The sequence below is a fragment of the Bos javanicus genome, chromosome 26 (genome assembly GCF_032452875.1).
Source record: "Bos javanicus breed banteng chromosome 26, ARS-OSU_banteng_1.0, whole genome shotgun sequence".
Classification (NCBI taxonomy): domain Eukaryota; kingdom Metazoa; phylum Chordata; class Mammalia; order Artiodactyla; family Bovidae; genus Bos; species Bos javanicus.
Genome location: NC_083893.1, coordinates 14,361,886 through 14,389,870, shown reverse-complemented (window position 1 = coordinate 14,389,870; position 27,985 = coordinate 14,361,886). Strand labels below are relative to the sequence as shown.

Genomic DNA, 27,985 nt, shown 5'->3' with positions numbered 1-27,985 from the left:
AATTCTTCTGCACTCAGCTTTCTTTTTTTTTGTTGTTTTTAATTTTATTTTTAAACTTTACATAATTGTGTTAGTTTTGCCAAATATCAAAATGAATCCGCCACAGGTATACATGTGTTCCCCATCCTGAACCCTCCTCCCTCCTTCCTCACCATACCATCCCTCTGGGTCGTCCCAGTGCACTAGCCCTAAGCATCCAGTATCGTGCATCGAACCTGGACTGGCAACTCGTTTCTTACATGATATTTTACATGTTTCAGCTTTCTTCATAGTCCAACTCTCACATCCATACATGACCACTGGAAAAACCACAGCCTTGACTAGACGGCCCTTTGTAGACAAAGTAATGTCTCTGCTTTTGAATACGCTGTCTAGATTGGTCATAACTTTCCTTCCAAGGAGTAAGCGTCTTTTAATTTCATGGTTGCAATCACCATCTGCAGTGATTTTGGAGCCCAAAAAGATAAAGTCTGCCACTGTTTCCCCATCTATTTGTCATGAAGTGATGGGACCGGATGCCATGATCTTAGTTTCCTGAATGTTGAGCTTTAAGTCTATTAGATAAGCCTATTATTAAACATGTTCTGTATTCTTACTGCTATTCTGTCTAATGGCTTATAAGATACTGAAGCATCCACAATGCTTATGGATTTTTTAATTTACCCTTTTAGTTGCAGCAATTTTGCTTTAAATACTTTAAGTCAATGTTATCAAGTACTTATAGATTCAAATTAACATTTTTTATCAGCTCTAAGATGAATTTTTTATAACTTAAGCTTTTTAAATTATATTTAACTATATACTGTTTCTATTCTTCTAATTGTTACAGAAATTACATTATGCATACTTAAATAATCAAACTCTAAAATTAATTAATAATTTTATTCTTTTCTGGATAATTCCAAAACAGTTCAGTTTCAATAACTTCCTAATATTTACTCTATTCACCCTAATATTTATGCTATTGTTATTGTGCATTTTGACTCTATCTCGTTTTAAAGATAAGATTCTATGTTTTAAATTCTATCCATAATACTGTATTAATATTATTTTCTATAGTCAACACAGGTTTATCCTCATATTTATACTTTCTTTGCTATTCATTTCTTTTAGAATCTCATTTTTTCCATTTGGCATCACTTTCTTTTTGACTACAGTCTTTTCTTTCCTTCTAAGGGTATCTCGGTAACAAATTCTCCTCCTCTTTGTCTGAAAATGTCTTTGTCCTTGTTCCACTGAATAGAGAATCTCGGGTAGAAAGTTGTTTTCCTTCAGCATTGAAAATACTCCACTGTCTTGTTTACTTGAAAATAACCTCTTCTCTCTGGGTATTTTTAAGGTCTTCTCTTATCTTTGTTTTTAAAGTTAAATTTATTGTTATAATTTACATAAAGCAAATTTTACATATGAGAGTCTAATGAGTTTCAACAAATATAGACATTTGTGAAACCACACCAAAATCAAGATAGAGAATATTTCTACCTCATAACAAAGTTCCCCTTATGCCCCTTTGTAGTGAATCACTCTGCCCAATCCCTAACCCTTCACCACTGATCCCATTCTATCTTATAGTTTTGCCTTTTCAAAAATGTCATATAACACAAATTACACTATATGTAATTTTTTTGTATCTGAATTTTTTCACTTCCAGTAATGCTTTTAAGATTTATCCATGTCAAGAGGATCCTGAGATACACCAAATATGGACTGTGAACCAGGCAAATCAAAATGACTGGCCAAAGGAAACCCAGAAGAAATGCCTGATATAAGTGATTTCAATTGCCATGAGACAGTGACTCAGGGACCCTCTCTGTGAGCTCACCTGTGTATCTGTCCACACATACTATACTCCTTTTCCTCCTAATAAACACTTTACTTGTTTAAAAAAAAAAAAGGATTTATCCATGTTATTGCATGTATCAGTTCCCTTTCTACTGCTAAGTATATAACATTCCATTATGTAGAGATACAACAATTTGTTTATCTATTCACTACCTCATAGACATTTGAAATGTTTCTAGTTTCTGGTATTTATGAATAAAGTTACTATGTTGCTAAGTCGCGTCAGTCGTATCCGACTGTGCGACCCCACAGAAGGCAGCCCAACAGGCTCCCTCGTCCCTGGGATTCTCCAGGCAAGAACACTGGAGTGGGTTGCCATTTCCTTCTCCAATGCGTGAAAGTGAAAAGTGAAAGTGAAGTCACTCAAGCAGCCCAACAGGCTCCTCCGTCCATGGGATTCTCCAGGCAAGAGTACTGGAGTGGGAATAAGCCACTATGTAGATACATTTTCAATTCTTATGGGTAAAAACTTAGGAGTGGGATTTCTGGGTCATATGATAAGTATTTGCTTAACATTATAACAAATTGTCTAACTATTTTCCAAATAGTTACAATTGGTACAACAGTCGTATCTATCAGAAGCCTATGAGAGTTCAAGTTGCTCTCTGTGATATTGTCTAGATAATTTCTTCAGGTCAACTAAGAGAATTCATCAACTGTTAAAAGTTGTTCACAAAATTTTTCATTTTGGCTCATATATCTTTACTAGGTGTTCTACTTGATTTTTTTCACATTTTTTTGGTAATTTCTTTATAGTTTATGGCTCCCTATTGAGAAGGGCAAGCTTTTCTTTCTTTAAATATAATACTGTTATTTTATATTCTATGCCTAATAACTCAAATATTGAAAGTCTTTTACAATTTATTTCTGTTGTCAATATTTCTAAAGATTCTCACTTGTTCAATAATTAGTTCTGAGTATGAGTTATTAATTTTCCTATTGAAACTTTAACTGTGGATACTCTTAACTTGGTATGAAGGTTCAGAGAAGATCTGCATTTGCTTCTAACAGACACCTGGAGACAAGATCAAAATGGAACGACTTTAAATTTTCAGCCTGAGATTTTTTTGACGATCCAAGTAGAATGAAATTGGATTGCAAACACATGTTAAGAACTGCTTCTTATGAATTATTAGGGATTTTTTTCTTTGTTCACTCAGCACCAGGATTTGGGATAGGCAATTTTCTTTAGTATGTTTGGCAGAAGGACCTGAGAGATTTTGCAAGATGGCTTTCTCTCTAGGTCATTCCAATAATGAGCTATAATTCTTTGGAGTCTCAGCCTTGTAAAGGAGAGAATCTCTCATCACCTTCTTTGGGTGACTCTGGGCTTCTGCCTCTATACTTCTACATCCTTAAAACTCATGCTTTCCCATTTAGCAGATTCCCCTTAGGGAAAAAGCTACATTTAGTGCTTCACTGGGACTTTACCCCAGGGTTCAGTGGTAAAGAATCCGCCTGCAATACAGGAACCACAGGAAACGCAGATTCAATCCCTGGGTCTGGAAGATCCCCTGGAGGAGGGCATGGCAACCAACTCCAGTGTTCTTGCCTTGGAGAACCCCATGGACAGAGGAGCCTGGCAGGCTACAGTCCTTAGGGTCGCAAAGAGTCAGACATGACTGAAGTGACTTAGAACCCACGCACAGTGTTTCATTATGCCTGTCTGGATTTGTCTTCATTTAAGTTTGCCTATTTTGTTTATCAGAGAAGGCAATGGCACCCCACTCCAGTACTCTTGCCTGGAAAAACCCCATGGATGGAGGAGCCTGGTAGGCTGCAGTCCATGGGGTCGCTAAGAGTCGGGCACGACTGAGCGACTTCATTTTCACTTTTCACTTTCATGCACTGGAGAAGGAAATGGCAACCCACTCCAGTGTTCTTGCCTGGAGAGTCCCGGGGACGGGGAGCCTGGTGGGCTGCCGTCTATATCTTACATTTAGGTGTACTGGGGTATAAGTTATATCAGTAAAGCTCTTTTTCATGTGCTGCTTCTATGAGCTTCCACAAATGTGTCTAGTCACATACGTATCACCATAACCAACATATAGAACAGTTTCACATTGACTTAGTAGTTTTTTTACATTATGGATTATTTTATTTCATTTTTTCCTTATTTTTCTACAGCAAATATGTCACAATTTTATAGCCAAAAAATACATGTATTCTTAAGAATGACTGATAAAAATCCCACAAACATAGCCCCTCCAGATTACTTATTTAGTCTCTGTCAGGACTATACTTTCCTATGTGATCCTCAGTGCATGTAAAAGAATTTAAGATTTAAAAAAAATGTTTTATCCAGCATCTTTAGTTGTTTTTTTCAGTAGACTACTTAATTAAGGTACTCAGTCTACCATTGAAGAAGGCAACGGCACCCCACTCCAGTACTCTTGCCTGGAAAATCCCATGGACGGAGGAGCTTGGTAAGCTGCAGTCCATGGGGTCGCTAAGAGTCGGACACGACTGAGTGACTTTACTTTCACTTTTCACTTTCATGCATTGGAGAAGGAAATGGCAACCCACTCCAGTATTCTTGCCTGGGGAATCCCAGGGACAGAGGAGCCTAGTGGGCTGCCGTCTATGGGGTCGCACAGAGTTGGACACGACTGAAGCGACTTAGCAGCAGCAGCAGTCTACCATACTGTCAGAAACTAATTACCACTCCCTGACATTTCATATTTATTGACTTTTCTTATTTGTTTATAGTCTGTCTTCCCTAATAGAATGTAAGCTCATGAGAGAAGGGACTCATCCATTTGAACTATTGTAACCTTCACACCTAAACCAATTACTGGAAGTGGTAGGTGTTCAATAAATATTTTCAGTGGAATCCATGCTCTGAAGAAATTAAAGGGGTTAAAAACTGACAACATAATCAATTCAAAATTTCCATATACTTACCATATTTGACTGGGGTTGCAATACCAGTCTTGCCTGTTTCTTTCTTTGTTTTCGGTAATAATTTTCAAATGTTTCCTCATCACCCTAAAATAAAATCAGTAGAGTAATAAAAACACACATAACACAAACACATTTCTAAACAGATAACTTCTTTATTCCGTAAGGGTCATTTTTCAGTTTCTAACAACTAGAATTAAAAGCGGAATGGTATTTCACATTGAATACCAAGAACAAGATTTTGGCATTATAGTTTATAGGCAATTACCTTGTTTGGAGTCATGACAATTAAGAAAACTAAAGCCAAGTTCCCACTCCAGTATTCTTGCCTGGAGAATCCCATGGACGGAGGAGGCTGGAGAGGTACAGTCCACAGGGTCGCAAAGAGTCGGACATGACTGAGCGACTTCACTCACTCAAAGCCAAATTCAAACAATTTGACAGTTGCCCAACTTATCACTTAGGCTTTATACATTTTTGACTGACCAAAGAAAATACGGCTGTCAGTGAAGGAAACTAAGTAGGAAAATTAGCTATCAAGTCTCAACTTCTGAACATGTTGTATAAGAACTAGGCATATCTCACCACAGGACAATATATTGTTTCTAACATGGTTTACCATTAATCTGCATCCAACAACAGCCAGGTATACATTATTCTTAAGTTTATATGGAACATTCTCCAAGATAGAGCATTGTGATGCCATAAAGACAAGCCTCAATAAATTTAAAAGGACTAGAATCATATAAAATATGATCTCTGATTTAATCAATGGGATTAAATTAGGAATCAGTAACAGAAGAACTTTAGGGAAATTCACCAACATGAAGATTAAACTCCATCTTGGTGTTTAGTTATTTAAGCTAAATTAGTTATTTAACTCCATTAAATAACTAGTGGGTTAAAGAAGAAATCATAGGAAATTAGAAAATACTTTGAGATAAATGGAAACAAAAACACAATACATCAAAACTCAGAGACTGCAGCTAAATCAGAGGTTAGGAGGAAATTTACAGCTTTAAATGTCTACGTTAAAAAAGAAGAGTAATTTCAATTAATATCTTAAACTTCTACCCACATGAAAGAAGGTGAACACAAAAGGCCACATATATGATGATTCCATTTATATGAAATACCCAGAATAGGCAAACTCACAGAGACAGAAAGTAAATTAGTGCTTGTTAGGGACTGAGGTGAGGGGAGAGCAAGGAGTGACTGCTAACACGTAAGGGATTTCCTTTTGTACTAATAAAATGTCCGGAAACTATTTGTAATGGTTGCACATCCATGTGAATATGCTAAAATCACTAAACTATATATCTTAGAAAGGTAAATGTTTTGGTATATGAATTATATTAAAATAAAAGGATAATTGTTCAACCAAAAATGAAGACAATGTAGTCTGGCATAACAAATACATAAGTAACATATTTAAAAGTAACTGTGATACAACTGTACAGAGCCAAGAAGGAAGAAATGGAAAGTTCTTTTAAGTATACATGAAAAGTATACTTCAAAGTACATCCTAAGTTAAAGAAAGAAGTAAATGCCTCACATGCAGTGGATACTTCACAAATAAACACTGCATGTAGATTTGCAGCTCAATGAACTTGTAGTCAGCCTTTAGAAAAGCAGGCCTAAAATGCATACATGTCTTTTTAATAATATAAGTATATGCACCCACATGTGGGCCCACACACACATGTATACATACACATATACACGTATACAAAAGATACTTACCAGAACAGAATAAATATGCAAACATTGGTAAACAGGGGAAAAATCAACAAGATCTTGTACAGTTAAGACCTGAAAAAATAAAACAAATTTTTAAAATTATAGGTCAAACTACTAGTCTACTGTTGAATAATACAAAGTTAAAATTAGACAAGAAGATTCATAGATATCATGTTATAACATTTAGCAACCATAAAAAGCATATAATAGAAACACAATGCCTTTTTATTATGTTTTGGCACCTGTTCATACCTTATTCTTTATATATTTATCATCATTGTTGATTATTTTAGGTTATAGGTCAATAAAGCAGGGAACCTATATATCTTTAACATGCTTAATAGATTATCAGAAAACTGCCATGGATAACTAGATATATAACTACTGCTTCTGAAGAAGACAGTGCACAAATGTACAACTTAGTTACAGGTGAAGCTCCTTCCCTTATGCATCACTTAGCATTATTTCATCAAATTTAAGATATTATCACTTTTATTTTATGGAACACTAAAAAAGGAAAAAACACTACCACTTGAAACTATAATATCATCAATTTTAAGATGTATCCTGATTCTGAGACGTTAATATTTTTAAAGTACACTTTACAATGAAAGAAACAAAGTAACATAAAGTTTCCCAAACTTGTGAAATAAACTCTTTTTAAAGGAACACGTTTCTAGTCTTACAAATCGTCTGAGTGAACTTAAATTATTTTTATTACAGTTATTTATTTGTGAAAATGAAAGAAATAAAATGTAGTAATAATTAAATAGATCTGAAAGAACAGGGAAACAACCAAGTTTCTCTTAGAGTATGGATTACGGGAAGGGGAAGATGGCAATGCTTCTAACAGTTGAAAGATACATAAAACAGACCCAGGAAAATTGAGATACAAAGACTAGATGGTTCATTTTCACCATTCTGAATTTCAAGGGAGAAAAGACAGAGATTCTTTGAATATTGATTAAGAAGAACAAAAAAGCAGATTTTAAAAATGTTTATTTTATTCCAAGGGACCATTCAGGTCACATTAATTCCATATTAGAAAGACATTAAACCCTTTAAGGCAATTTATTTGTCTGTATATCAGACATCCACTATATATGTAAATATATGTATATACATACATACAAATATTAACATACATATACACACACACTCATAAATACATACAGATTCACTTATCCTCAAGACATATAATGCAAATGTACACATTGAACACTCAGTGGTTCCCACAACCACAGAGAAGCCATGCTATGCTATGCTAAGTCGCTTTAGTCGTGTCCGACTCTGTGTGACCCCATAGACAGCAGCCCACCAGGCTCCCCCGTCCCTGGGATTCTCCAGGCAAGAACACTGGAGTCGGCTGCCATTTCCTTCTCCAATGCATGAAAGTGAAAAGTGAAAGTGAAGTTGCTCAGTCGTGTCCAACTCTTAGTGACCCCATGGACTGCAGCCTACCAGGCAAGAATACTGGAGTGGGGTGCCATTGCCTTCTCCGCAGAGAAGCCATGGACACATATATTTATACGGTTCCTTTTTAATCAATCAATTAAAAGTTCTTACTATACCCTAACAGTGTCCTTAAAAAAAGAATTTAAAATCTCATTGACAAGGCAAAACTTATAAACAATTGGGAATATTAGACTTCTTATGGTATTAACTAATTCAAAAGGAATTCAATGGAAAAGATAAAAAGTAGGCTCAACAGATGACTTTGTAGAAAGAATAAAAGAAGCACTAGACAAGGAATGAATTTGAACATAGAGAATAAAAGAAAGAAAATATTTACAGACAATTTCAAGGTTTCTAGACTTAATAAAACTTTTTTAAGAAATTAAAAATTTAACTTTAATCATACTAAAATTTCTTTGTACTATCTCAGCACCAACCAAAGAAAAAAAGGTAGGGTATCCAGAATTAGTCTAACTGGCAAGGTTAAGCCATCATGCAATTAAATGTTTGCCACAGGTAATTAAATTATGAGTGATCACTACAAAAAAAATTAAATTTATACTTTTACTGTTAATTATTGCAGAACACCTAGGTTAAACTATCTGTAGCCTACAAATCTATATCTTATTTATGTTATATATAAGACATATGCTATGCTAATGCTAAGTCACTTCAGTCGTGTCTGACTCTGTGCGACCCCACAGACGGCAGCCCACCAGGCTCCCCGTCCCTGGGACTCTCCAAGCAAGAACACTGGAGTGGGTTGCCATTTCCTTCTCCAATGCATGAAAATGAAAAGTGAAAGTGAAGTCGCTCAGTCGTGTCCGACTCTTCGAGACCCCATGGACTGCAGCCTACCAGGCTCCTCCGTCCATGGGATTTTCCAGGCAAGAGTACTGGAGTGGGGTGCCATTGCCTTCTCCAATATAAGACATAATCTATATTTTATTATCCATATATTATATAGATAATCTATATCTGCCCACTATGCAATCTAACATTTTCAATGATTCTTTTGTTCTAATATCATTACAAACTGATCTACTTAAGTTCACATTACACATGGCAGGACTCACAGAGACAGTACAACTCAAGCAGAAAAAAACCACCCAATAATAGATGAGGGAGGGAGGAAGAAAAGAAAGTAAAAGGGGAAGAAAAGAAAGGAATGAAGGAACAGATAAAAACAAAAAAACAGAAAAAGAAACAAATTCCCATCACCTCCTCTTCATTCTCATCCTCTTCCTCAAATGCATGTTTCAATACAATTTCATTCCTTTCTTCTGGAATTCTATCATTTATATACATAGTCTTCCCAAATTTTACATTATTTTGCTTCTGCAGAGTAACAGTGAAGATTTTCTGCTGCTGTGCCTATTTGGGGAAAAGAAAAGTTCAGGTTATTTGAAAAAATATTGTGGTCAAAACTGGTTTAAGAATTTCTTTGTACTTTTTCATCTTTTTAATGTCTGGAGGTACAGGCTCCGGAATGATGTCCCATTTTTTATTCATGATTTATTTGTACCCTCCTTCTTTTTTCAAGAGTCTTGCAGGGGGTTATCAATTTTATTTTAAAAGGTTAAGAACCAATTTTCATCTTTGTTGATCCTCCCTACTGTACTTTGTTTTCTATTATACTGATTTCTTCTCTTGATTATTTCCTTTCACTTTCTTTTTTTCAATTCTACTTTATTATGGTAAGCACATTTAACATGAGATCTACTCTCTTAAATTTTTAAGTGTACATATTCAATGTGTATATCAATACTTTAATACATTATTGCTGATAGGTATAATAGTTACAGAAGACCTCTATAGCTTGTTCATCTTTTCTTTTTTAATGGGCACCCCATGCATCTTGTGGGATCTCAGTTCCCTGACCAGGGATAGAGGCCAGGCCCACAGCAGTGAAAGCCCAGAGTCCTAACTACTGGAGCATCAGGGAATTCCCTAGACTGTGTTCATTTCATTCTGAAACTACGTCTGTAGATGAGTAACTCGTTCCCCTCTGGCAACCACCATCCTGCTCTTTGATTCAATGAATCTGACTAATGTATGTGCTTGCATGCTCAGTTGTGTCTGACTCTTTGCAACCCCATGGATTGCAGCCCGCCAGGCTCTGCTGTCCATGAAATTTCCCATGCACAAATGCTGGAGTGGGTTGCCATTTCCTACTACAGGAGGTCTTCTCAACCCAGGGATCAAACCTGTGTCTTGCATCTCCTGCATTGGCAGGCGGATACTTTACCACTGAGCCACTTAGGAAGCCTCAGGTCAACTAGTGATTCAATTATTTTAATGACCTTTAGTTTGGAGCACTGTCAAGATTTTATAAAAGAATTACCACTAATTCTTTTTTAAGAGGAAAACTAAAGACATAAACTTAAAAACGCTAGAAAAATTTAAAAGATATGATATCATACTGGAACATACATAAAATATGCTGCCTTAACTCCAATGGATTATTTGTAGAAAAAAAATGTCTACTAACCTCACAGAAAACTATGATATCAAGTTGCAAGCTTATTTCATTTTCCACAGAAAGCATCCACAGTTTATGAACACTTGAAAGGCAGAAACTGTTATCCTACAACTGACTTAATTATTGACAAAAATGAGTATTCATACAGATTAATTGAGAAACCTTATATTTTCTTTTATGCATTTTAGTGATACTTCACTATCAGAGCCTCATTATCAGAGATTGAAAAAACTATAGGATTAATTCCAGCATTTTTATCTCACTATTTAATGCCTAATTAATGTTTTGGTAGCTCTGACTGTAAAGAATCCAGCTGCAGTGCAGGAGACCCAGGTCTGATGCCTGGGTCAGGAAGATCCCCTGAGGAAGGAAATGGTACTTGATGCATATTAGTGGAACATTCCCTCTGTTGGGAGAGGCCAGATTGTAGCTACTCTGTTCTGTTAGCATGTAGAAAGTTTACCCACTGCCTCTTTAGGGTGAATTTCCTCTAAGAGCTATACTACTGTTATTCAGGCCTTTCTACTCCCAGGTAATGAGACCATGTACATCACAGAAATCTACCTCTACCCTCACCTAAACCTTGATGCTGGCTCTAGAGGCTTGTGCTTAAGAAAATCATTGTCCCTTCTCACCCATTAACATCATTAACCTATCACTGGGGAAAAAAAAATCAGAATTCTCTTTCTCCCTCTGTGCCCAAACTTATTTTGTCTATGATATTCAATTTTTGTAGTAAAAAATCATTTATTTAGAACATTGCTTCCAAACTCTGATGGCTCAGATGGTAAAAGCGTCTGCCTACAATGCGGGAAGCCCGGGTTCAATCCCTGGGAAGATCCCCTGGAGAGGGAAATAGCAACCCAATCCAGCATTCTTGCCTGGAAAATCCCATGGACTGAGGAGCCTGGTAGGCTACAGTCCATGGGGTCATAAGAGGCTTGTACACGACTTAGTGACTAAACAAAGTAAAGGATAAAATTTAAACAAGCCTTTTATGTAAGTAAAAAAAAAAAGTAAGCTTTGGATATATTCTATAACCTAGATTATTAAATACCATTAAATTAAAGTTTTCCTTTTAAAAAATGTACGTATCTCCATAACTGAGTTACTTTGTTGTACAGCAGAGATTGACACAACATTGTAAATCAATTATATTTCAGTAAATAAAGTTCTCTGTATTCTCACCTGTTTCATTGCTGTTTCACCTATTTTGTCAGAATGTTTTCGAATGCTTTCCAAAAAGTCTTTGAGGTCAGACATGGAGATTTCTTTAATATCTTCACGGAGCTTAGGAAGATTTTCTATCATTAGCTGACAAAACCGGTACTGACTAACCCGGGGAAAATACACATTCTCTAATTGTTCCATAGTCTTTAGAGCTGAATAGTATCTGTGAGAAGTTAAAAAGAACAATCTGTAAAGGTTCTTATTTTATTTATTTTACAAGTAAGACCAAATAATCATTCCATCACTTCCATCAAAAAGGATACTGTTATAGCTAAGGTAAAGAAAATAACATTTACTTCTACATACTAATGACAAACTATAAACCATATGAAAAAGTTGCAGGAAGAAAATTCACTAACAAACAATACTGCATTTCATCTAAATCTACAACATCACAAGCATTATCATAGTCATAATATACATATCATATTAAATCATATCATATACATATATTAAATATATATGGATAATAGTTCCAAATTTTTAATTAAATTATTTGATATATGATTTCATGATATCTCTCTCATCCACATCTCCTACCATCAAAAAAGTACATAGTACAGACTTAAAGTAAAATACATTTAAGGAAATTAGAAGTATCACCTCACACTGTCAGAATGACCATCATCAACAATTCTACAAACAATAAATGCTGTAGAGGGTGTGGATAAAAGGGAACCTTCCCACATTGTTGGTGGGTTTGTAAACTGGTACAGACACTATGGAGAACAGTACAGAGGTTCCTTTAAAAACTAAAAATAGAGCTACCATATGATCCTGTAATCCCACTCATGGGCATATATCCAGAGAAAACCACAACTTGAAAAGTTACATGCACCCCAGTGTTCACAGTGGCACTATTCACAACAGCCAAGATGTGAAAGCAACCTAAATACTCATCAACAGAGGAATGGATAAAGAACATGTGGTACATATATAAAATGGAATATTACTCAGCTGTTAAAAAGAATGAAATAATGCCATTATCAGCAACATGGAGGAACCTAGAGTGTGTCACACTGAGTGAAGTATGTCAGACAAAGAAGAGAAATATTGTAGGACATACTTTATATGTGGAATCTAAAAAGAAATGATACAAATGAACTTATTTACACAATAGAACAGATTATCCACAGACTTAGATAACAAACTTACAGTTGCCAGGGGAGAAGGGTGGGGGTAAGGGATAGTTAGGGAGTTTGGGGCTGACATGTATACACTGCTATATTTAAAATGGATAACTAACAAGGTCCTACTTTATATAGCACAGGGAACTCTGCACAACATTATAAGGCAGGATGGATGGGAGGGGAGTTTGGGGGAGAATGGATACATGTGTACATATGGCTAAGTCCCTTTGCTGAAACTACCGCAACTGTTAATCGGCTGTATTCCAATATGGCAAGTAGATGGGGAAACAATGCAAACAGTGACAGATTTTATTTTCTTGGGCTCCAAAATCATCGCAGATGGTGACTGCAGCCATGAAATTAAAAGACGCTTGCTCCCTGGAAGAAAAGCTATGACCAACCTAGACAGCGTATTAAAAAGCAGAGACATTACTTTGCCAACAAAGGTCCGTCTAGTCAAAGCTATGGTTTTTCCAGTAATCATGTATGGATGTGAGAGTTGGACCATAAAGAAAGCTGACTGCCAAAGAATTGATGCTTTTGAACTGTGGTGCTGGGGAAGACTCTTCAGAGTCCCTTGGACCATAAGAAGACCAAACCATTCAATCCTAAAGAAAATCAATCCTGAATATTCATTGGAAGGGCTGATATTGAAGCTGAAGTTCCAACACTTTGGCCATCTGATGCAAAGAATGACTCATTAGAAAAGACCCTGATGCTGTGAAAGATTGAAGGTAGGAGGAGAAGGGGACGACAGAGGATGAGATGGCTGGATGGCCTCACCGATTTGAAGGACATGAGTTTGAACAAGCTCTGGGAGTTGATGATGGACAGGGAAGCCTGGCATGCTGCAGTCCATGGGGTGGCAAAGAGTTGGACACGACTGAGCGACTGAACTGAACTGAACTGATACCCCAATATAAAATAAAAAGCTTAAAAAAAAAAAAGAATCAGAGACATTACACTAGAGCTTAAGATTTGAGATTCAATTTGGGAGTCATACAAATATAAATCCAGATATTTTTTAAACAAATGTAAGTAACAGTAACTAATAAAAAACAATATTCGCCAAACCAAATACAACTGTGTGCTAGCTTGATTCTGTATGTCACTGAATTTGCAACCTCCAGTTGATCAGTAGGAATAACACCTACCTGTACCCAGTGTTTCATTACCCCATGTGGACACCCGTACTTACAAAAACATATGGCAGGGCACCATAAGCCCAAACAAGAGAAGTAGGGACTAAGTATCTAGTGAGATGACATACTGAATACATGTTTTCCGCTTTACTCCTTTTTGAAACACCAATAAAAAGATAATGAAGGGATTTTTTAAATAGCATAAATCCACACAGATGAAGAGATAAGGAAAAGAGTACAATGAAATTTTAGAATCTGGAAAGTTGATAGACCTGAGACCTGAGAAAATGAATTCTAACTCAACAGAGGAAAACCAAGAATAACCTAATTTATCCTACAAAAACTCCAAAAAGTACAGGAAGTGACAGGAATTTCACTATTTATGGATGCACAAGTGTCCAATAGAAGGGCTATTGTAAGGAATAGCCCTTACAAAACCCCCAACAGAGGGCTAAAGTAAGGAGTACTGGTTAAAATGTGTTTAAGAAGCAGACCCTAGATTTTCTTCCTGACAAGCATCTAAACAACTGCCTTTTTCCATCTTGGCAAAATGCTAAACAGACCAAACCAAATAATTTCTAAAATGGGGGACACTACTCAAGGTTGAGGGCAATAATATGTTGCTGCTTAGTCTCTTAAGTCTTGTCCAACTCTTTTGCAACCTCATATACTGTAGCCCACCAGGTTCCTCTGTCCACTAGATTTCCCAGGCAAGAACATGGGAGCGGGTCACCATTTCCTTCTCCAGGGGATCATCTTGACCCAGGGATTGAACCTGTGTCTCTTGCATTGCAGACAGATTCTCTACCACTGAGCCACCTGGGAAAAGGATTAGTTGAGCCCATATATAGTAGATGCCCTCTTCTCCAACTCACAACCCAGAATACCAGAAGTCAGATCTTTACCCTTCAGAGAGGAGACAGGAGAAGTCTCCTCTAGAAAATCTAACCAATCCCAGAAGAAACAACTCCAGATTCTAACATCACAAACTCCCCAACTAAAAGGGCCCGCTCCAGATAACTTTACAGTGAAACTCACAATAAACCAGTCCCACCCATACACCCAGAGCTTCCAATCAGTTTTCTATGTCCATTGCACTAGGCTCAGCTGTACAGAATTTGTCTGCAATGCAGAAGACTCAGGAGTTGCAGTTTCAATCCCTGGGTCAGGAAGATCCCACGGAGGAAGAAATGGCAACCCACTCAAGTATTCTTGCCTAGAAAATCTCATGGACACAGGAGCCTGGCAGGCTACAGTCTATAGGGTCGCACAGAGTTGGACACGACTGAGCACTCACACACACCATGCACTAAATATGAGCACTCACCAGGGAATCACCAGACATCTACTTATTAGCTGCAAAGAGAAAAACATACCTTTTCTTAAGCCATCCCCTTAAGCAAATGATCAAATTTAGGATAATCTAGAAATAATCTGATAGCACATGACTTCTGTTGCTTTAATATCATTTATGTTGTACTCTTACCAAAAACATTTAATCTGAATCTAAACATGATAAAATAAACAAATCCAAAATGCCCCGGTCTAAAACTAATCTGAACTCTTTCATGAAAAACAAAGCAAAGTGGGAAGGCTGTTCTAGATTACAGGGACAAAAAATATATAAAAGACATTTGGGGGACAAATGGGGAAATTTACATACAAGTATTAGATTATGAAACATCTGAAGAAATACATAATGCCCCAAGCTTGAAAATAGTGAAGCAACAGTAAATTTAGTTATTTAAAGACATAAATGTAAACACCAAAATAATTTCTTAAAAAAGGGAAAAGTTTTTGACCCTAGGAAGAAGGACTAGTGAATGGCAAGAAGGGAAGGTGATGTCTGGTCTTTCTTTTTTTGCAACAAACACACAGAACTATTAACTATTATTTAAAATACGAGGATGTACAACTTTGATAGATAATATATATTAATAATATATACATAAAATAAAAGACTCTTTCAGAATAGTTTGTGGGTCATGTATTAGGAAGGAATAAAATCATTCTACTAATTAGTACCAATTGATAAAGTCCAATAAAGTTCAATGCAAAGCATTACACAAAGCAGTACATATACAAATCTCTTGAGTATATATTTGCATATAATGCGCTGTGATAATTAAGTAGCTATTAATAAACAAGAAGTGATTATTTCTCTGTTTCAAGCATGTCTGATTCTGATTTTTCTACACAATTTAAAATTGTTCATCTTTAAAACATTTTAAACATAATTATACCTAACGCTCCTATGGCGATCCATAAACTAGTTTAAATCATCTTTCATCTGTCATGTATTCATGTGTATTATAAAACAGAACATGAACTACACAGTCCAGATTGTTAATATGTAACTACCCACACTTTGCTTTCACAAAATACACACTCAGCCTTTGACTGTATGCAACATTAACATGTTAATATTTTTGCGTTCTTGTTCAGAATACTGTCTTTCATCAGTATTACCAACCTTTGATATGTAAGGGCAAGGATCCAAAAATAAATGGATAAGGACTGCTGTATTGAAAGACCCTGATTGGTAAATTGCATTAACAAAGAACAGTTAAACATAGAAAGCAAAACTTCAGATTATTCACTATAATTTACAGTCATTTTCTTTATGCTTTCAGTAATAGGAAAAAACCTCTTATTAAAAACAGGAAAGAAACTCACCTTTTTGTACTCATCTGTTCTTTTAGCTTACTGTACATTTCCAGCACTGCATTAAAAAAGAAAACTTATTTTAGCTTTCCAAATTAAAAAAGTTTGAAAGATGAAAATAAAGCAGGGAAGAGCATACTGTAAATTCAATAATTTTCTCTGTACTTTGATTTAGGCTTATATTTTCAAATAAAATTTTATACTTCAAGTAAATGAAAGCATTTTAGTTTCTGCTTATATTGAACACTCTATTACATAAATTAATACATTATATCGAACTGGCAACACTTGCATAGGCTGACACCTAAAACTGAGACATCAACCTAGTAACAATTATCCTAATCAAAAACTTACTAATATTTCTTGCTGCAGTGGAAGGAGAAGTGTGGTCTTAGTTACTTGAGAGAGAAAGTTGAGCAATAGTGAGATTAACTGATTTTGACTCAATACACTAAATAAATAAGGTAACTGCTGTAGCTCATGAAACAAAATTTTACACCGAATTCACAGAAAAAGAAAAATCTCAAAAGTTTACAGTACAGAGTAAATTATAATAAAGGCATAAAGAAACATAACAAAGTATCTTTGTTTATCATTTCCATCAAAGGCTCAGAAATGTAATTATTCAATAAAATTGTTAGAAGCTTCAGCAAGAAGACACACTGCCACCAAAAAGGTCTCAATGCAACTATGCAGAGTACCACTCATCCTTAGTAGAATTTCGAGGTATAAAGCAGGTGAATTACTGTTAGATCATTAAGCTAGCTCACATTTTCCTAGACAAGAGAGATAGACACATTTTTTTCCAGATTTTTTACACTCTTATGGCTACTCCCTAGGGGGTTTCAAGTTCACAAAAGATATTGTTTAATTGTCTGAAAAACCATAAAAACTGCAGTGGTGGCTATAATGAACCAGCCCTAACTCTGCAGACCCCATGTATATCTCTATCAAAGTCCCTTTATTGCAATGTAATATATCTCACATTTTCCATCCAAAGCATTAGAGTGAACACATAACCTAGGAAAAAGCCTAAAACTGCTGCTACAACTATAAACTTGTTTTGAAGTCTATTTTATCTCAACAATTCATGTAAATTTCACATCTACCTTATATTATTTCCATATTGTTTTCACATAAAAATAATACTTTCCCCAAAATAACTAACTACAACACCAGGAAAATTCATTGTTTACCCTGTGACTTCTTATATCCTCTCTTACCCCTCTTAATCTAAGGAGGAAGTTAGGCAATTATACAGTAATGGTTTGTTTGTCTTTATTCACATTAGACAGTAGGATCCTTCAGAGCTGGGACAACATCATTTTCAACTTTATATTTCTAATATCTACCATAATGCCTGACACAGAAAAGTATGTACGAGTGAATAATTAGATAGAAGGATGGATGGAGGGAAAGTGGTGGTTCTGGATGTGGCTATTAAGAACACAATGTTTACATGAACTCAGATTTCCTGTTCAGCCTTGAGAGTAAAGACAGTAGCAGTAAAAAACTCTTAACTTTACTTCCCTTTATTTCTCTATTTAAAACAGCTCATTAGGGTTGAATAAGCTGAATTTACTCTTCCTCATTCCATGAGAACCCAATTTTTTTAGGCTTACTTCTTACAGTTCAAGGACAAAGCATTCAAACTTAAGAGGCTGTGTTCATGACTATTTCAGTGTATATGATGGTGGCAAAGAGGTATTATTAAGCATTATTATAAGGAACTAAGTTTCCAACCCTAAAATCTAACACAATAAGTAGGTATTTTATTTACTCAAAGTTAATGTGCATATATCCCTGGTCCATCAGAAATTAAGATGAGCAGAACTTCAGTGACAATAAAAAAAAGAAACTTTATTCTTACAAGTCAGCAAATAACTTTTCTTTAGCTAATACAATATGCTAATGTAATGTAATGTAATGTGTAGTCTAAGCTAAATTTACATTATGTGAATATTATACAAAGCACCTTATTCTATCTCCCTGGATATGGAGGTTCAGGTTCCTTCCTTACAAAAAAAAAGTTAAAAAATAGGACACTGAGATGGATTTAGCTTACTATATTAAGAAAAAGAAGTCATCTACCTGTTTCCTTTTTTTGAACAGGGTATATGCAGGTAAAGAAAATACTGGCTAGTTTATTCAGAATTTATTTGCAATGTCCCAGTAGTATATGAGTCCTAACAGAGAGACCAGAAAACTCAGAAACCTAGTAAGTCAGTCTTCCCAAAACATAGGAGAGAAAGGCAAGACTGAAAAAGGGAGAATATGTGGCACTTCTGTATGTTATCTACTAGTAAAATGAAATTGGGAGCAAAGACCGACTGCTTAAGTGACAAAAAGAAAACAGTGGAAAACTAGAGGTTTAAAAAAGTAGGCAAATTAGGAAAATGAAAGAAAATGGAATCAAAAGACACTCTCCATGGGAAAGTATTCTGCGGGGGGAAAGGAGGGGTTGGGGAGGGACAAAGGGCAAACTAGGCTGAAAGGGAATGAAAAGGTAGAGGCTGTTCTAGGAGACTGATGTGATAGACCATCAAATAGGCGCCTTATAATACGGAAAAAGATGAAAATGCAGGGAGTAAAGTAGATAGGAAGGAAAACCATGGGCATTGGGGGAACAATCACCACGTAATCTATAATTCCTATAATGAAGAATGATTAAACACCATTAAATTACAATTTCACCAAGCTGAATGTTACATTACAGATGTTTAACTCACCTGGGAGGCATAACTGTAATTTTTCTACTACAGTTGTAATATTCCTCTGCTGAATTCTACATCGAATAATATCTTCTGTTTGGACTATCACCTTAAAGAGAAGAAATGCCCGTATTTAAAATGAACAGTTAAATTGCATCCACATATTGAATACACAAAAAAATAAATCATTTTCTCACCTCCTTTCCAGCATCTTGAAATCTTCGGTTGGTATCAGTAACTTGCACCTTAAAAATAATTTCACCTTAGTTAGACAAATATGCATAAAACTGCCCTGATGTAACTGCTCACCCTTGTAATCAGATCATGCTTCATGAGAAACTTAGAACAAAGAAATGCAAATTCAAATTAACTCTACAGCTTGAACTTGAACTTTTGATTGAAAAGGGCTTTTGTTAACTTCAATTACTTATGACAGTTCTTTTTAACAGATTCTGTGGCAAACTTCTCAAATTTAATCTAGATTTTTGAACTTTACTTGCTTCTCTAAGTCTGTCAAACAATTCAAATCACTGACCCAATTGACCAGTGGTCCCTTTTTGATAACTTCAATGAGGTCTATGTGCCATTCATTGTCTGTAGGAAATGGTGATTGCATTTTATGGTAATTAAACATTCATACTTTGCTGAATGCAAACACTGGGTGGTTGATTAACATCAAACACGGAAATCTCAATCCACTGCAACATTTTAATGCTGCAGGTGCAGGCAAAGCTCAACCTCAAATTTTCCCACATATTAAGTGACTCATTAGGTCATCATAGTAAGGAAGCACATTCTGGTTTATTAAAAATCTCATTAATTTCTGAACAATGATGCTCAGTGACCTCATTGATGCCGTATTTGGTCTCTTGTTATCTGAATATCCTTTATATAATGGTTTTCTAATCATAACCTTTGGTGAACCAGGGTCGTTCTGTCTGCTAAGCTCTCAAAATGTAAAGAAAGATAAAAAGGACAATTCTTATAACTAAATACTTTATATTCTGACAGAACAAATCCAGGTCTTATTTCATAAATAATGTTTTAGCTGTGTGGTAGAAAATGCAGACCAACTTGCTTTAAGAAAATTACACATTGCTATGAAGTGAAGAAAAAAAAAGTTTCACTATTATTAAATAATTTGGAAAACACAATCACTTATCATAAGTTTTTCCAAATTTTCAGAAAATAGTTTTTTATCAAAAAATTGTACTCATTGTCACTTGAGAACTCTAAAACCCCAAATGAGGTCTTTCACTGTGCGAATTTTTTTAGTTCATTTCTTGTAAGGAAAGAAATCCTGTTAAGTCAATGCATTACCAAAAAAAGAGAGAGAGAGAGAGGTAACTCCTGTCATCAGCATAACAACTTTATTAATAAAGCATTCCCAAATATGTATACTAATCCACTTAAAAACAGTACATTTAATAATAATTTGTAAATATGCACTATAAATATGTAAGTGATTTGAGAGCAAAGGTAAATAGAATTTTAACATATTTCTTACCTTAAGTTTCTCTGCATCAGTCCTTACTTTAAGGAGTTCTGTTATAGCATCTACAAAACCCTGATGATGAAAATTACACATCTTTTCAATTTCCTTGTCATGATTACGGATACAAGCATCTAACTTTTCCATAAACTTCTTGTGTGCATTTGGTTGGTCATCATACACAGACCTGTACAGACACAAAAAGAAAGCTATCATTAATTTCCCAGTTCACCAAAATTTCTTCATTAAGCTCAATCTCTACAAAAGCTGATATTTTAAAATAAAATCTCTGAACAAACAAACTAGGTTGTTAGTAATAACATCAGTAGAAACAGTTTGGAGAAGGCAATGGCACCCCACTCCAGTATTCCTGCCTGGAAAATCCCATGGATGGAGGAGCCTGGAAGGCTGCAGTCCATGGGGTCGCTAAGGGTCGGACACGACTGAGCGACTTCACTTTCACTTTTCACTTTCATGCACTGGGGAAGGAAATGGCAACCCACTCCAGTGTTCTTGGCTGGAGAATCCCAGGGACGGGGGAGCCTGGTGGGCTGCCGTCTAATGGGGCTGCACAGAGTCGGACACGACTGAAGCGACTTAACAGCAGCAGCAGAAACAGTTTGGGTGAAAAATACTTAATTCCTTTTGAACATGTTAGTATTTAAAGAGACACAAGTCCTCTAGATATATCACTAAGTATCTGGAATTAAAGGTCTGAGACTTAAGAGATGAGCCTTCAACACACTAGTGCTCAAAAAAGAATCACTAACTGAATGATTAAGGAATGAATAAACAAACTTCTGCTTTCTACAGCATTTATTATGTGTCAGGACATATTCTGAGTGCTTTATATATTAACTCTTTAATCCTCACAACAAGCCTATAACATAGAAACTGTTATTACCCTCACTGACTTACAGATAAGTTACAGATTATGTAAACTGTCGTAGATTCCACAACTAGCAAGTGACAGCTAGTTGCAGTTGTGGAATGAACGTGAACATGGGATCTGAATCCTGGTAATGTGGCTCCAGAGTTCATATTCTTTTTTTTTTCTGTTTTTTGGCCATGCCTCATGACTTGTAGGCTTCCCTGATAGCTCAGTTGGTAAAGAATCCGCCTGCAGTGCAGGAGACCTCTGTTCAATTCCTGGGTCGGGAAGATCCCCTGGAGAAGGGATAGGCTACCTACTCCAGTATCGCTGGGCTTTCCTTGTGGCTCAGCTGGTAAAATATCCACCTGCAATGCAGGAGACCTGAGTTCAATCCCTGGGTTGGAAAGATACCCTGGAGAAGGGAAAGGCTACCCACTTCAGTATTCTAACCTGGAGATTTACATGGACTATCCATGGGGTCTCAAAAAGTCCGACACAACTAAGTGACTTTCACATGACTTGTGGGATCTTAGCTCTCTAACCAGGGATCAAACTGGTGTCCCCTGCCATGGAAGTATGATGTTTTAACCACTGGACCACCAGGGAAGTCAACAGAGTCCATACTCAAGTACAAGGCCACACTGCAGTCACCACAATGTTCTCTAAACACTGTGTTTACACTCCTACTGTATCTCAGGTCCTGCGGTCTTGACACCAAGGGACTTCCCCATCCACTATGCACAAAAGGATTAACCTTACCCAAAGAAACATTTGGGTCTTGCTCCCAACTCCTGGGCAGTTTAGCCTTCAGAATGTCCTGCCTGATAGATGCCTCTGTTTACTTGGACAATGCAAAATGGTCTAAGTGCTGGGAAAGACTGAAGGCAAAAGGAGAAGGGGGTGGCAGAGGATGAGAAGATTAGATAGTATCACCAACCAATGGACACGAATTTGAGCAAACTCCGGGAGACAGTGGAGGACAGAGGAGGCTGGCATGCTATAGTCCATGGGGCTGCAAAGAGTCAGAAATGGTTTAGCAATTGAACAACAATATGACTTACAATGTGATTTACAGTTAATGGGGGCAAGGGGCCACATGCGATCAGTTCTGGAGGGGCTGAAGACTAAGGTCAGCAATTCAAGCAGTCGGCCATGTCTATGGAATCAACCCCCAGGAAAAACCCTGGACACCATGGCTTGGGAGAGCTTCTCTGGTTAATAATACTCCATATGTGTTACCATGCATCATCACTGGGGGAAATTAGTGCTGTCCACATGACTCCCGGAGGAAAAGACAACTGGAGCTCCCCGCTGGAACTCTCCTAGACCCCGCCTGACCTGCCTTTGCTTGTTGTTAATGTTAATCTATATCCTTTTGTCGTAGGAAATAGTAACTGTGAGTGTAACAGCTTTGCTAAATTCTATGAGTCCTCCTAGAAAATTAATGAACCTGAAAGCAATCTTGGGGACCTTCCAAAAATGTGCCCCCCCATCTGTTGCCCACTGTTGAGGTTCAGTTCAAGTCCCATTTCCTCCAGCAGGTCTTTTGCAATTATTTCCATGCCAAGTGAAGAACTGAGCTAGAACTAGGCTCTGATCTTGGATGTCTTCTCTTTTCTACCTATGCCAGTCTAAATCTCTTCTAGGCTTGGAACTTTAAATTCTATAAACATGGAAGGTGAAAGTGAAAGTCGCTCAGTCCTGTCTGACTCTTTGCGACCCCATGGGACTATAAGTCCATGGAATTCTCTTGGCCAGAATACTGGAGTGGGTAGCCTTTCCCTTCTCGAGAGCATCTTCCTAACCCAGGGATTGACCCCAGGTCTCCCAGATTGCAGGTGGATTCTTTACCAGCTGAGCCACAAGGGAAGCCCAAGAATACTGGAGTGGATAGCCTACCTCTTCTCCAGGAGCTCTTCCCAACCCAGGAATCGAACCAGGGTCTCTTGCACTGCAGGCGTATTCTTTACCGACTGAGCTATCAGGGAAGCCCAAACACTATATAAACACTGACACCTCCCAAATTTGTATTTCTGGTCCTGACCTCTCCTTCGACCTTCATACTCATGCATCTCTCTAATCAGATGTATGATAAGCATATCAACTATGGCCAAAATGAATTCCTATCTTCTTTCCCAAACCCTGGTCCTCCCATGGCCTTCCCTCATCTTAGTAAACTCCATTCTTCTAGTTGTTGAGGCAAAAAACCTTGAAATCACTCTTGACTATTCTTTCTCTCACCTCCCCACTAAAGCAATCCAACCACATCTCACTGCTTCCCCACTGGTATCACCCTGGACTAAGCCATCCATGTGTGTTCCCTAGATTATTCCAGACAGCTTCCTAACCGGTCTCCTTGATTCCACCCTTATTTCCCTTCAGTCTGTACTCAACAAAGTAGACAAAATAATCCCACTAAAAATAAAGTCAAACCCTGTATCTTTCTTCTGCTCAAAACTCTTTTTCTTACAACAGCCTGTAAAGCCCTATGTAATCCTGCCCATGTTATCACAGTGACCTCATCTCCTAGTACTTACTGCACACCAGCAGCACTGGCCTCCTTGTGTTCTGAAACGCACCAAGCACGCTCCTGTCCTGTCCTTTGCACATGCTGTTTCCTCTTCTGATCACATTTCTCACACATGGCTGCCTCCCTCAGGTTTTCTGGTTTCCTTGATGAAGCCCTTTCTGGCCACAATATCCACATTATAAACACACACACACACACACTATTCCCTTTCCTGCTTTTTTTTTTCCTAAAATGAAGGAATTCACTTTGTTACTGTATCACTCTTACCACTATTTAATATACTCTGCTTCACACTTTTGGTTTTTATTTTTGCTCACTGGAATGTAAGCTGCAGGAAGGCAGACAGTTTTTGTCTGTTTTGTTCCCTGCTGTACAACCAGCCCTAGAATAGAGTCCCTAATGTAGCAGATGCTAAGAACTGATAGACAGACAGATGGACGAATGGATAGATGGAATTAAAAACATCACTTAGTAGCTGTTCAACATCAGATAAGCCACACAAATTCTCTGAATCCAAATTCTCTCAAAAATAAAACAGGGATTAAAAAAGTATCTACATCAGAGAGTTATAAGGATTAAATTAGCAAACATATGAAAAATTCTTAGCACAATAACTGACACATAGCAAGTACTCAAAATATACTGGCTACTATCACAGAATGCATGTAAGAGTCAAACAAATCCCTGTTAAATAAGTGAACCATCTGCCGAACAATTATGTATGGATAGCAATATCAAATACCTAACACTCAATTATCCATGCTGTAGGGGCCGACTACCAGTAACACCTGGCAATTGTATAGGGACTTTTGTAATTTTAAGGTCTAATGTTTCATTTGTTTCTTACACCATACCACAGAAAATATCATTGCCTCCTTTTCACAAATGAGGAAATAGGCCCAGAAATACTAAATGACTTGTTCAATGTCACTCCCAACTCATGCTTTTCCTACAATGAATATACATAGCTAACAAGAACTCTTAATTAAACTAACAACATTATCCCAAAGAAAAATTCGCGTTAGCTGACATGCGTGCATGCTAAGTTGCTTCAGTATTGTCCAACTCTTTGCAACCCTATGGACTGTAGCACACCAGGCTCCTCTGTCCATGGGATTCTCCAGGCAAGAATACTCGAGGGGGCTGCTGTGCCCTCCTTCAGGGGATCCTCCCCACCCAGAAATCAAATCCAAACCCAAGTCTTACGTCCCCTGCATTGGCAGGTGGGTTCTTTACCACTAGAACCACCTGAGAAGCCCCCAACTGACCTTGGTATGCTATAAACAAATTTTTATCTCATAATTGTGAACATGTGTTACATTTCTTTAAGTAATATATATATATATATATATTATATATATAAGCTTATATATATATATAAGCTTTTCTAAGATTATTTTTTACGTATTTTAATAAAAGCTTGATATTTATCTGAATCAAAATATCAGTTAATAAACAGAATATACAGAAAAAACTGCCTCTTTTTTTTTTTTCCCCTATCACTGCTGTAGCAGTGTAGCAAAAAACTAGCAAGAGACATTTCAGGACTGCCCTGTACAATGTCCCTCCAAAGGAAAGTTTGTGAGGTGATACTGTTACCTCTTTTAAAAAATGACAATAATATATAAACGGAAGAGAAACAATGGTTATTTCCCAGAAGTCTATTTTATTTTAGAAAGTTCTTTAAATGTACCCTTTAGTGTATTTTTCCAATTTAATCTCTAGAGTTTTAAAAACAAAACTACTTTCATTTTATAGTAATTCAGGACACAACCTGTGCATCTATTATAGCATCTATTTATATATATGTATACACACACACACACAAATGGTTATATATGCTGATATATGATATTTATATACATATATATGGGTATGCTGAAGCCGAAGCTCCAACACTTTGGCCACCTGACGAGACAAGCCGATTCATTAGAAAAGACCCTGATGCTGGGAGGAGAAGGGGTCGACAGAGGACAAGATGGCTGGATGGCATCACCAACTCCATGGACATGAGTTTGAGCAAGCTCCGGGAGTGACGGACAGAGAAACCTTGAGTGCTGCAGTCCATGGGGTCGCAAAGAGCTGGACAGGACTGACAGGACTGAACAACAACAATGGGTAAAATAATGTATTACAGCATATATATTAATATATTTAATAGCAGTATAATTATTATAGCAGGTGAACACTTTTTTTCCTACTGATGTTTTTAGAATGTAGAAAAACAGTAGCAGGACGTATGTTATACCTATTCTCCATTAACAGAAAACCAAAGCCTGAAATGGGTGCACTATTCACATTTCATGCTTTGTGCTATTAGAATAGAACTGTAAATCCCAATACAGGAAATTTAAAAAAATTAAAGAATTAGTATTGTGAATGAGAAGAGTAGGTCTCGATCTGCCTACTGATAAGTCTTAATCTTTCCTGATCCTTGGTAACTATCTACTCCTGAGTACAAACTGCATCACAAGCTGATACAACCACTTGTATCAACCAAAATCCGTATCAATGAGATCATTCTGAGCAGAGTACACAGAAATGGGAAGTCAAGATAAAGAAATGTTCTAAATCACAGAAATCCGTTACATTTAAACAAAGTATTGAGGGATCAAGCAAGTGCCAGAATGCAAACTTCATCACAGTTCTCAGGTCTTTGATATCCTCAGGTCCTGAAAAGAACCCTAGAAAGTTCATAGTTCTGTCTTTCTCAATTTAATAGTTGCAGCACAAATCTAACCAAACACAAGTACTCACAAAGGCATTAATCAATACATGTAGTTGATTTAACTCTCTACCCACTGTGATGAACAGTAAGAAATAACTACTCTGACAGTAAAAAAGTGAAAGTGAAGTCGCTCAGTCATGTCTGACTCTTAGCAACCCCATGCACTGTAGCCTACCAGGCTTCTCCGTCCATGGGATTTTCCAGGCAAGAGTACTGGAGTGGGTTGCCATTTCCTTCTCCAGAGGATCTTCCCAACCCAGGGATCAAACCCAGGTCTCCCGCATTGCAGGCAGATGCTTTACCATCTGAGCCACCAGGGAACTGCTCTAAACATGTGCTAATAAGGCCAATAACAAATAGCTAAGTGAATAGAGACAGGAAGGGAGAAAAGGTGGATATGTATAAGAACACTGGAAAAAGGAAGAAAAGAAAAGCAATTTTTACTTTAAGAATTTTCACACAGCAAGAATTACCACTCTTTTCTCTGAAGGAATCTATGCTTAATTACAGATAATCTGGAAAGAAGGTGTAGGAGACAGATATGGAGAGAAGCAGCAGCAATTTCCCCCAGAGACTTAGTGGACTAACTGCTGCTGCTGCTGCTAAGTCGTTTCAGTCGTGTCTGACTCTGTGCGACCCCGTAGATGGAAGCCCACCGGGCTCCCCGTCCCTGGGATTCTCCAGGCAAGAACACTGGAGTGGGTTGCCATTTCCTTCTTCAATGCATGAAAGTGAAAAGTGAAAGTGAAGTCGCTCAGTCGTGTCCGACTCTTAGCGACCCCATGGACTACAGCCTACCAGGCTCCTCCATCCATGGGATTTTCCAGGCAAGAGTACTTGAGTGGGGTGCCATTGCCTTCTCCATAGTGGACTAAAGAGGAGTCATATTCCGCTTCTGGCTTAAGGTGGTAAAGATTGCCAAAAAAAAAAAAAAAGTTACACATGACCATGTACTCACTATTAAGTGATTTACTACAGCTTAATGATGCTATAGATACTGTCAGCATCCCATTTTACAAATGTAGTTTGGGAATATTAAGATTTTAAGTCCAAAATCACAGAGT

At 37.0% G+C, this 27,985-nt stretch overlaps 1 protein-coding gene across 3 annotated transcripts in view; it reads right to left on the bottom strand.

The window, feature by feature from the left end:
- The window catches only part of EXOC6 (exocyst complex component 6), a 190,025-nt gene that overhangs the window by 116,856 nt on the left and 45,184 nt on the right, over window positions 1-27,985 (bottom strand). For all 3 annotated transcript variants that reach the window (XM_061402816.1, XM_061402815.1, XM_061402817.1), the window contains exons 2-9: window positions 20,805-20,976; window positions 19,495-19,542; window positions 19,316-19,406; window positions 16,599-16,644; window positions 11,609-11,813; window positions 9,160-9,312; window positions 6,487-6,555; window positions 4,747-4,830 (exon numbers count right to left, since the gene is read on the bottom strand). In XM_061402816.1, the coding sequence (XP_061258800.1) occupies window positions 4,747-4,830; window positions 6,487-6,555; window positions 9,160-9,312; window positions 11,609-11,813; window positions 16,599-16,644; window positions 19,316-19,406; window positions 19,495-19,542; window positions 20,805-20,976 (868 nt within the window). The remainder of the gene's footprint in view (window positions 1-4,746; window positions 4,831-6,486; window positions 6,556-9,159; window positions 9,313-11,608; window positions 11,814-16,598; window positions 16,645-19,315; window positions 19,407-19,494; window positions 19,543-20,804; window positions 20,977-27,985) is intronic.